General features: G+C 40.9%; 1 protein-coding gene across 1 annotated transcript; it reads left to right on the top strand.

The window, feature by feature from the left end:
• The first annotated feature begins 6,217 nt into the window (after nucleotides 1–6,217).
• LOC129742390 (uncharacterized) lies at nucleotides 6,218–11,455 on the top strand. Its single transcript, XM_055734291.1, has one exon. It carries the CDS (start codon nucleotides 6,218–6,220, stop codon nucleotides 11,453–11,455), a length of 5,238 nt encoding a protein of 1,745 aa, XP_055590266.1.
• The last annotated feature ends 973 nt before the right edge of the window (nucleotides 11,456–12,428 follow it).

Below are 12,428 nucleotides of genomic sequence, written 5' to 3' on the forward strand. Positions count from 1 at the left end.
AGAAGTCCCTATTATGATTTGATTTTGGTGGCGCATTTGGTCATGTTTATCAAAGTCAACTCGAAGAAAAGGTGATCGACAAGCTTTTTTTCCCTTCGTTGAATTATACATACCTATTTATATGCATGTTTTCGCGATATAAGATAGAAAAAGCCTGCGTCGGAAGCCTGATTTCGTTATCGCAGATTTGATTCGAGAAGCGTCAAGACAGAAGTTGTCTTCACTGTTTATTAACCGATTTATCGCTATTCATCTGATGAATGAAATAAGCCTGACATAAGGTAACAAATGGAGTTACAAGAATGGGAATTTTGATTCAGTTGTGTTAGCAGCTCGAATATATCAACTTACTTCTAAGTTTTTATGCAGTGGTAAAAATATCAACTCAAAATTTAATACTGCTTACCCTTAGTGTGTACTTTTGATAATAATCTGTAGTTGTTTATTTGGATCATTCCTGAGATTTCAATGTTGTTATCTTAGATAATTGAAAAAAAAACTGAGTATGAACTTTTGACGAAAAAATTAACAAAATGTGACTTAAATTCAACGGCCTCCTCATAGTTGCATAACTATATTTTAAATGCTCTACTGGTTGAAATACCACTCCCTTTAACCCTCATCCGCATTAGAGTGTCATTTTGACACTATTGCAAGTTTGAAGGCTTGTAACTTTTTTCAGAGGATTCAAAATAGAAAAAATTCTTCGGGGACCCCAAATGATTTCAAAAATTCTTGAATATTGTATCTTTACTTTTTTATGGACGAACCCTGGAAGCCTGGACAAAAAAACTCCCTTTTCCGACTTAGAGTGTCAATTTGACACTCCTAAAGTAAAATCTATCTAAGTCGTTTGAATTATAATTATTTTTTATATAAATCTTATATCAATAGAGACCTTGTAATGTCAGTAAAATATGTTTAGAACAATATATATAGCTAAAGCTACTAGTTTTCTCGTTATTCAGCATGAAAGAAAAAAAAATCCGGAAAAACATGCATCAGGAAAACTGCTGTAGTTCATATATTACACGTCCAAAAAAAATATTTGTCTTATGCATATGAAAGCTGAAGTTAATGTCTACATCATGGAGCCAAGAAATATTTTTTTATTTTTTTTAATGAAATGGTCATAAAAAATTTAAAAAAGTGGTCTGAAAAACCTACCTTTCAGTCGATTGCTAGTAAACACTGTTTGAGCGATGGTAAAGTTTTTGAAAAAATATGACTACAAAATTTATTGAAATTCTAACATTTTGTTGTCTTTAGATTTTCGATGCAACAAAAATTGAGTTTACTGGAATTTTTCAAAGTTGACTACTTTGCGCGATTTTTTCACAAGTTGAAATTTGTTTGGACCAATCAAAAGTATATTCATTGGAAAGCAAATTTAGTCTACATTCTCGGTGGTCGAGTGGTTAGCGTGGTAAGACGGTAATCGCTGGTCCACTGACGGCATGGGTTCGATTCCCATCTCGGTACTGGGTGTTAAATGTTAATCTTAAGTTGTCCACGTCATTTATTCAGTCTGTAAAGCCTAAATCGGCTAAGACGGTGTATGTCTTTTAGTGAGGTGCAACAATTCACGCTGTGAGATTTTACAAAAATGTGAAAATTATAAACGTAAAATCATTCCTGAATTTCTAGAACCACAAGCAGCGCGTCCAGCAAAACGTATTTCTTGGCTTCATAATGTAGGCATTAACTTCAGCTTTCATATGCGTAAGGCAAATATTTTTTTGGACGTGTAACATATGAACTACAGCAGTTTTCCTGAAGCATGTTTTTCGGATTTTTTTTTCTTTCATGCTGAATAACGAGAAAACTGGTAGCTTTAGCTATAACATAATGTTCTAAACATATTTTACTGACATTACAAAGTTCAAGGTAATTCATTACAAAGTTCAAGGGTAATGAAATCTGATGCGGATGAGGGTTAACGAGAGCTATAAGATTTATAATTGTGATAAGATCATTCGAAAAGGATGATTTTAATTTCAATTGTTTTTATGCATGCAGTTGAAAAAATAAAAGTTGTTCCATTCATGGCCGTAGAAACGGAAGGGGTTTTGGGGGATAAAATAGGATTTCCATATCCTTCAATGCCAAAAAAGTACCTGGCAATTATAACTTTAAACAAAATACTATTTCTAATTGAAAATTATTGTTTTCAGTTTTTGTTCACTGGGGCAACATGCAACACTTTTCAACTTCAATGGCTTCTTAAAAAACTTACGTCCACAGATAATCATTCCCTTTATGCATCAAAAGTTTTGACGTAAGTGGGACATCAAATTTTTCAACATTTTTTTATTATCAAATAAAAAATACAGTTTTTACCAGCGTTTTCATCCTTTAGGATGATTCATTCCTTAAACCGTTCAAAAAGTATGCGATTTTTACTATTTTAGAAAAAGGTGAAACTTGAAACAAACATATTTTTTGATGAAAAAGTTTATAAATTTATAGTTTTAATAAATTTTTGATGCCATAAAAACCATTTAGCATAAAAACAACAATGGTAGTCATTTTTGGATCTGTTGAAACTAATTTTTACATTTGTTTCTAAACATAAGGATGTTGACATTTAGGGGTAAAAAATACTACAAAAAAATTCTTTCTCAAATCATAGAAATAAATGTTTGGATTGATGAAATTTAAATTTTGACAAACGCGTGATGCGAAACAATCATATTCCAGTACATGGAATCGAGATTTACAAGGTGTTTCTTCGATTTGCATTTTGTTGCATATTTACCCCAGACAGGTAATTAAATTATAAAAATATTTTTAAAAAAATGGTGATTGCTCGAATAATATTTTTACTTCAATACTGTTGGTACGTGATGATTAAACCAGAAAAAAGTTAGTAGGTGATATCATCTAGGGTTGCCATCCGTCCCGGAAAAGCGGGACATGTCCTGCTTTTTTTATGAATGTCCCGCCGTTCTTCCAAATGTCCCGCTTTTTCATGAAAAACTTTTACAAAATTCAGTGACTAATACTGGAAAAAATCAAACGTTATCCTCAATTTCAACACGAAACAATTTTCGAATCCTTTTTTTTCTCAAAATAAGCAACGCAACACATTTTTTTCTAATACGTCTATTCATCATCATCATTAAGCATCAATTTTTCAGTATTAACATACGAAAATACTGAATAGCCCTAAAGTTACAATAAGATTCTGATTCTGTTAAGCGTTCTTGGAGCCTGTTCAACCAATGTAATTTAAAAAATTTTGGTATGAAGAAAATATTGTTTAAATTGCTTTCAAATGATTATAGATCTAACTTTTTCACAGAATTTTAGTTAAATTGCCTTTTATACAATATACAATGATGGAAGTTTTCTTGAGTTTTCAAATTTTTCAAACAAAATGGATTTTCGTTATTGCACAAAGATTTGTTACGCGATATTAAATCAGCCGTTTACGTGTTGGACTTGGAGTATTTTTCTCAAATAACGTGTTAGTTTGCAAGAACCGTGGAAAATATCGGTATTTATGGCAAAATAAACGTTTAAATAAAAGTCACATAAGAAAAACTGAGCAAGATCAATTCGCGTAAAAAAACCTTATTGTACTTTCTATGAATAACTTTGGCTGTTAGTATTCGTACATGTATACACATTTGCAAAACAATTAAGCTTTTTTAGGAGTTTCTTAAATGTCCCGCTTTTTTCGGCAGTGTCCCGCTTTTTTGTCGTAAAATGTCCCGCTATTTTCTGAAAGTATCTGGCACGCCTACATTAAGCCAACCCGTTAAACTGGGTAAGGTTTTTTACGGCATCGAAAAATGTAAAAATTTGAACATTTATTGGAGTTTTTTTTTATTTTTAAAGAAAATGAGAACTTTAAAATACTAACTTAAGATGTAAAAAATTATGTCAAACTATTAATGGAGACAACTCTAAAAATGTGTGTTACTAAAATTAAACGGTTTTTTTTCTACTTTTTTCATTTATTTCTAAAAAAAACTTATTTTAATGTCCAAGATTAGAACATTTTAGTCATTTTTGTTTTTTCTTACCATGTTTTTGTTATCTTTTTAAGTTGATATTTTTCGGCGATTGTCGAGTCAAATAATAACAATTTCTTTACGTTTCGGCCTACTGGATAATTTCAGCCATCTTCAGAAAAACTGTGTTCAGATAAAAAGTGGAGGTATTGGAATGAAAAAATTTGTATACCCATACAAATTTCAATACAAAATTAAAACTCGTTGCGCTAATTTACGACTGCATGGATCGCTATCAACAATATGATTGTTATTCCTGGCACCAAAAAAACCAAAAATAATTATGGAAGGCATAAGAATTTGAATTTGAATACATTTGAATCGCCAAAAGCGTTATTAGTAAAAAAAAGTGAGAATAACACAAAGATATTAGAACAATTTTGATTGAAACTCAAATAGAATCAATGATGAAAAAATGACTAGCTTTACAAGCGATTTTTAGTTTTTAAACATTCCATGATATTTCTTTGGTATTTCGATAGTTGTTCTTGAATGGCAGGACAAAATTAATTATTGAATTCATAATAAATGAATAAGTTTTGTTGTTATTAAAAGTTCTGCATGTTTCAGTTTGTTGGCATTTCCAGTTTTTTTTAATATAATATATTAATGGCCTTGAATTTTAAGTTGTGTTAAAAAAATTCCTGTTTAAAAATATTTCTTTCATGAATATTTTTTCACTGTATAGTATAAGACGTCAAAGTCTCGTTCTACGATTGAGAACATCTCGTAATTATTTCTATACCAATTTATTTGGTAATTCTGTACCAATCAAATAAACAATTTTAGTTGGAAGTTGAGCCAGTAAGTCATTTTACCGATCTATCACTAGCATTTCCCAGAATCATATCACTTTGGCAACATTTTTAACGCTACATAAGCTACATAAAAAAGCAATATCTTGCCGCTCAAAGATTGATAGATTTCTATCTGATATGAGTTCGTTAAAATAAACCCATTTCAAGTGGAGTTAAGTAATATGTATGTATCGATGAGATGAGGTACATTTTGAAGAATTAATATTTCATTCAACATTAAATCTCCTGAGTTTTCGTGATATGTAAAGATCAATCAGTTTGTTGCAAATTTGAATATAACAATGAAATCAAATTTTGGAAAACTTTTTTTTTCGAAAACTTGGTTGAAAAAAAGCGGGACATTTTGACTAAAAAGCGGGACGGCGGGACATCTTCGAAAAAAGCGGGACATGTCCCGCTTTTGCGGGACGGATGGCAACCCTAATTAACTGCATTTCCTTTCCTAAGTTTTATATGTAATGTTTCAGCTTTTTTTTTTTTTTTTTTAAATATGTCTTTATTTGTATCAATTTATCATTACATTTATATTACATTTTTTTTCATTTAATTAGGTGTTCAGCTCAATAATGAACTGTTCAGAGCCCTATAGTTAACTATGTTCGATGCACACTGAGAAAATCGTGCACGAATAAAGTGGCGCTATCTGGTCCTGGGAAAGCGAAGCAGCCCAGTGAATTTTTCATTGTTTTTTCACTGAGGCATGCTGTCAGACCAAAGGCGTTAGCAGCAGTGGGCTGCTAGGAAAACAAAAAAGATGGATTTCCGCTCTTTTCATCAGGCCCAGTATAAAAGGCCCTTCAGGAAGAAACGTGGCCTCTTTTTCCGACAGTGGCGGCCGAGGAAGAAACATAAACAAACCGACCCAGCAGAGCAGATCATGGAACAAATTTATTGTTGTAATTTAAAGTGATTATTGTGCTGTAAATAGTTGTACAAAAGTAAAATTAAGGAAGTTAAGTAAAATAAATGTAGTGCAATAGGAATTATTAAAAAATTATGTAATAAATAAGTGGAATAAACTTACTTACCGGTGAATGAATTGAAGACGAACCAAACTTACCTGTGTACTTACCTGCGCAAAATCGATGACGAACCTGAAAGAAAATTAACTGAGGAGGAAAACCAACGGCGAAATTAAAGGTACTTCCGTTCATGGTCCTTCGAACCGGATGCCCGTCGAACTCCGAGCGTCTGGAACTACTCTACATTCTGGAAGGTACCCTATTCATCTCGACGTTGGTGGAGTGAGCTGCAATCAAATTTTCACTATACAAGGCATTGAAATTGCCTCGAGAAGGTAATTAATATTCCAACCACCTCTATTTTGCTACGTTTTGTGCTCCGCTGGGAATTTATCTTGCAGATTAATACACGTGCATGATGGCTACGGAACGGCGTATCAAGTCGCTTAAAATGCGACTTCGAAGCATAGAGACGTCGTTCAATTTAATCAAGGTCTTCGTGGAAAACTTCGACGAAGAAACGCAGTCGAATGAAGTTCCTGTTCGGCTGGAGAACCTGGCCGTGTTGTGGGCGGACTTCGGCAAAACGCAAGCCGAACTTGAAGCCGCTGATGTCGACGACAATGCGGTGATGGAACATCAGCTGAAGCAGCGGGCCCAGTTCGAGACGGACTACTACCGCGTGAAGGGTTTTTTGCTGTCCGTTAATAAAAGTACATCGCCCAGCTCCCACTCTTGTCACTCCAGTGCGCATTTCCCTACTTCTTCGCAAATTCGGCTCCCAGATGTGAAACTTCCCGTTTTTACTGGCGCTCTCGAAAATTGGTTGAATTTTCATGATCTATTCATTTCATTGGTGCATTCGTCGACTGAGTTGTCCAATATCCAGAAATTTTACTATTTACGTTCGTCATTAGCGGGGGATGCGTTGAAGCTGGTACAAACAATTGCGATTAGCGCCAATAATTACCCAGTTGCCTGGAACTTGCTGATAGACCACTTTCAAAATCCTGCACGTTTGAAGCAAGCCTATGTCGACTCCCTTTTTGAGTTTGCCCCGTTGAAAAAGGAATCTGCAAGTGATCTTCATTCTCTGGTGGAACGATTCGAAGCTAATGTCCGCATCTTGAAGCAGTTGGGAGAAAGAACCGAGTTTTGGGACGTGTTGCTGATTCGTATGCTCAGTATTCGTCTTGACCCCACTACACGAAGGGATTGGGAAGAATTTTCGTCGACTCATGAGGCAGCTACCTTCCCAGATCTGGTCAGCTTTCTTCAGCGGAGGGTCACCGTTTTGCAGAGTGTGAGCAACGTTCACCTGGACACTTCCTCGTCTTCGGCACCCAAAAAACCGGTTCATCGATCAGCAATCATCAGCAATGGAGCCACTCAATTCTCACCTCGCCAATGTTTCGCCTGCTCTGAACACCATCCACTTTATCTATGCCAGACGTTCGCCAAGATGACCATCGAAGATAAAGACAAACTAGTACGCCGTCAACAACTCTGTCGGAACTGCCTACGGAAGGGACATCAATCGAGAAGTTGTCAATCGAAAAACTGCTGTCGAAAATGCCGAGGGCGCCACCATAGTCAACTCTGCAGCACAGGTACCAGCCAGGGTGAATCCAGCAAGCCGAGACCCGAGGGGAATACGTCGAGGGATTCTAACCCTACCAGCGAAGAAGTGTCATCATTGTCTGCAGCAGTCGGGAAACTTCCCAAGAAGGGTCACCCTAACAAGGTGCTTCTAGCAACGGCCGTGATCAAACTGACGGATGATTACGGCAATACTCACTTCGCCAGAGCGCTCCTTGACTCGGGTAGCGAATGCAACTTCATCACCGAGTCATTTGCGCAAAAACTCAAAGTTCGTCGCACCAAAGTTCACCTCTCCATCTCCGGAATTGGTCAGTCATCCACTCAATCTCGCTCCAAGCTTCGCACCACCATTCACTCTCGAGTTACCGGATTTTCGACCATCGTAGAGCTCCTCGTATTGCCAAAACTCACTCTAAGTTTGCCTTCCGCCACTTTAGACATTTCTAATTGGAACCTTCCGAAAGAAATTGAACTCGCAGATCCTCACTTTTACCAAAGCAACCCTATCGACATCGTCCTTGGTGCAGAAATATTCTTCGATCTTTTCAAACCGCCTGGCAGAATTCCACTTGGAGATTCACTGCCTGTTCTTGTGAATTCTGTTCTGGGATGGGTTGTTTCTGGGAAAGTTACCAACTCTACTGCTACGAGCTCCGTTATCGCCAATCTTGCAACCGTCGCAGATATTTACCGCCTCATGCAACGATTCTGGATCATCGAAGAGGCAGATTCAGGTCCTTGTATGTCGGTGGAAGAAGCAGCCTGCGAAAAGCACTTTTCGCAGAACGTTCAACGCACCCCAGAAGGTCGATACATCGTTCGATTGCCGTTCAAGGAACCTGTTTCCAGCGTAGGCGACAATCGCAGCATCGCACAACGTCGATTCCGGATGGTCGAGTCTCGCTTGCAACGAGACACTAATCTACAGGCTCAGTATCACGACTTCATGGCCGAATACGTCACCTTAGGGCACATGCAGCGAGTAGACACTTCTACTCCACCTACCCAGCAGTATTACCTTCCTCATCATGCGGTGATTCGTGAAGATAGCTCGACTACCAAGGTGCGAGTCGTCTTCGACGCGTCGTGCAAGTCAGGATCTGGCAAATCGCTCAACGACGTGCTCATGGTCGGGGCAGTCATCCAAGACGACCTTCGTTCAATCATCCTGAGAACCAGAATCAATCCCGTTTTGCTCATCGCTGACATCCAAAAAATGTACCGTCAAATCCTGGTCGACGAACGAGACACTCCTCTCCAGCGGATTCTTTGGCGAAGTTCATCGGACGAGCCTCTCAGCACGTTTGAGCTGAAAACGGTCACCTACGGCACAGCAAGTGCACCATTCCTGGCCACCAGAACCCTACAACAACTGGCAGACGACGAAAAAGCGGATTTTCCCTTGGGCGCGGCGATTCTGAAGAGAGATGTGTACGTAGACGACCTGGTCACTAGCGGAAGGACTCCTGAAGAACTGGCGGAAGTGCGGAATCAACTTGACCAATTGTGCCGACGAGGAGGTTTTGAATTCCGGAAATTTGCGTCGAATATCGAGTCCGTTCTTGATGGCATTCCTTCCGAGCGACGTGCGCTTCATTCATCAGTCGAGCTCGCAGCTGATCAGACCATCAAAACTTTGGGGTTGCACTGGGAACCAGCTTCGGATCACTTCCGGTTTCAAATTCGGTTACCTGAACACTCTCGAGACGTGGTTCTCTGCAAAAGGTTGGCCCTCTCACAAATCGCTCAGCTATTTGATCCGTTGGGATTGGTAGGCCCTGTCATCGTTACTGCGAAAATGTTTATGCAGACTCTGTGGAGTCTGAACTCCGACGACGGCAAGCCATGGGGATGGGATCAACCACTACCACCATCTCTAACCACGTATTGGCAAAACTACTATGCGCAATTACCTGTCCTTGATCAGCTTCGAATCCCACGATGCGTCGTGCTTCCCGAATTTGAATCCATCCAGCTACACCTGTTTTCTGACGCTTCAGAAAACGCCTACGGGGCCTGTGCCTACTTCCGATCAAAGGACTCATCAGGTTGTATTTCCGTCGGCCTTCTTACTGCCAAATCCAAAGTCGCTCCTTTGAAAAGACGCAGCATTCCCCGGCTTGAACTTTGCGGGGCTCTCGAGGCAGCCCAATTGTACCAAAAAATCTCCTCAACCTTCGGAAGGAAGTTCGAAACATTCTTCTGGGTCGACTCAACCACGGTGCTCGCCTGGCTGAAGGCGACTCCCTCAGTTTGGACAACTTTCGTGGCCAATCGGGTTTCAAAAATCCAGCTTGCAACAGTCGGCGCTTCCTGGAATCACGTAGCTGGTCAAGAGAACCCTGCTGACCATCTGTCTCGAGGAATTGACGCCAAAACGCTGATCTCCTGCAAACTGTGGTGGAATGGACCAAATTGGCTTCGGTCCGATGACTTTTTGCAGCTGACATCGCCATCAAGCACCTCCTTCGAGACCCATCTAGAGTTCCGCACATCCAAACCGGTCGGCCTAACAGCCTTAGCAGACAGTTCCTTCATCGACACCTTTGTTGGCCGATTCTCGAAATACCAAACCATGTTGCGCGTCACAGCATTCTGTCTCAGGTTGTCACGCAAATCTCGAAGCGCAGAAGCCAGAAAAAGATCGTTCCTCTCAGCGACGGAAATTCGCGATGCCGAGAATGCTCTCATACGATTGGTGCAAGCTCAAGAATTCTCCGAGCACGTAGCAGCCCTGCAAGCATCGAAGCCAGCTCCACTCAGGTCCCAACTCCGATGGTTTACTCCGTTCTTGGATGCAGATCGCCTGATGCGTGTTGGAGGACGTATCGACAAATCAGCATTAAACTACGACGCCAAGCACCAAATTCTTCTTCCGTACAGTCATCGGTTCTCCGCCCTGCTGGTGGAGTGCTTACACGAAAGGCATCTGCACGCAGCACCTCAATTGCTGCTTGGAATCCTTCGATTGCGGTACTGGATCACAGGGGCCAGAAAGCTGGCCAAAACGATCGTTCATCGCTGCATAATTTGCGTCCGAGCTCGCCCTAAATTGGTTGAACAATTCATGGCAGAGCTACCAAAGGAACGCGTAACTGCCGCCCGACCCTTTTCGATTTCCGGTGTCGATTATTGGGGCCCGATCCTGCTTAAACCTCCACATCGTCGAGCAGCCCCAATCAAGGCATTTGTAGCGGTGTTCGTCTGCTTCACTACGAAGGCTGTCCATATCGAACTCGTTTTCGATTTGACGACAGCCAAATTCATCCAAGCTCTACGCCGGTTCGTATCCCGCCGAGGTCCACCATCAGACATCTACAGCGACAACGGAAGAAACTTTCTTGGTGCCAGCAATGAATTGCGCAAACTTCTTCGCTCGTCCGACCACTCACAAGGAGTTGCAACCGAATGCTCCGATTCCAACATCAGGTGGCATTTTAATCCGCCTCGAGCATCTCATTTCGGCGGATTATGGGAATCCGCAATTAATTCCGCCCAAAAGCACTTCCTTCGAGTCGTCCGTGATCGCCCATTGGCTTATGACGATATGGATACCTTATTGTGCCAGATAGAGTGCTGCCTCAATTCGCGCCCGATTACTCCACTGAGCGACGATCCGACGGATTTCGAGCCGCTTACTCCAGGGCATTTTCTGGTGGGCACCTCCTTAAAATCCGTTCCAGATGAGAACCTGAATGACATCCCATCAAATTATCTTCGGAAGTGGCAGCAAACTCAAAAGCTGCTGCAGGACATCTGGCGTCGATGGCACCTGGAATATTTGTCATCATCAGCCCAAAGATCAAAGTGGTTAAACTCACCTGTAGCACTGAAGGAGAACCAGCTCGTCCTTCTCAAGGAGGATGGGATCCCACCAATTCGCTGGCCAACGGCTAGAATCACCCAATTGCATCCAGGGACTGATGGCATCGCAAGAGTCGTTACTCTGCAGACTCCGAAAGGCTCCTGTACCCGGCCGGTGGCGAAAGTTTGCCTTTTGCCAATTGCGTCATCGTCGGAGGAAATTAATAAACCACCCGCCGCTGACCAATAAGCAGCAGACAAAATTTGCTGCTCCTCGACACCTGCAACCATTCTCCGTTTCTGCTATCATCATCACCTTCACAACACTTCACATCGACGCAGAATTCGTTTCCTGTTGCCGATTGCATCACCACCGGAGAATCAAAACCACTGCCGGCGTTGACCAATCAGCGACAGAAACAAATTGTCATCACACGGCCAAAACACTTATCTACACTTCCGGCGGGTCCAGTATTAATGAACCATACAAGGCACTATTTACTTTAGGATCAGGTGAGTTCCTGTCCAAAGCATTTCTATCACTCGAAGGGGTCTACCGGGTCTATTATTGCAGGCACTTTTCAATCCTCCGTAAAAAAAAAAAAAAAAACAAAAGGCAACAACCTCCAGTAAGTGGAATGGTCCAGGTCCATCGGTTTTGCTTTAAAAGGCCCAATTTCACCTGGGCCAGACGCTTTTCAGACCGTCGAACAAAAACACCAAGCAGCAGCCAAGCTCCAAGCTTCCGACGTTTTACTAAATTTCAAGGCCCAATTTCACCTGGGCCAGGTGAGTCCCTGTCCAAAAAACCTCATTTTTCCCCCGAAAGTGCTACCGGGTCTTAACATTTCAGGATCTACCGCAACGAATCGAACCACGACACCGACCGACGAAACTAATCCACAACCGCGACCTACGAAACGAATGAAAACAACACTTTGCGACCGACGAGACGAAATTTTCGAGGAGCCGGCTCAAAAGTAAACAACTTTCACACGCTACGAAGGAAAAGATCATCGGTGCCCGAGTTTTTAACCAATTGGATGCTGTCAGAAATGGGTATTTCTGAAGGGGCCAGTATGTTCGATGCACACTGAGAAAATCGTGCACGAATAAAGTGGCGCTATCTGGTCCTGGGAAAGCGAAGCAGCCCAGTGAATTTTTCATTGTTTTTTCACTGAGGCATGCTGTCAGACCAAAGGCGTTAGCAGCAGTGGGCTGCT

The sequence above is a fragment of the Uranotaenia lowii genome, chromosome 2, assembly GCF_029784155.1.
Source record: "Uranotaenia lowii strain MFRU-FL chromosome 2, ASM2978415v1, whole genome shotgun sequence".
Taxonomy (NCBI): domain Eukaryota; kingdom Metazoa; phylum Arthropoda; class Insecta; order Diptera; family Culicidae; genus Uranotaenia; species Uranotaenia lowii.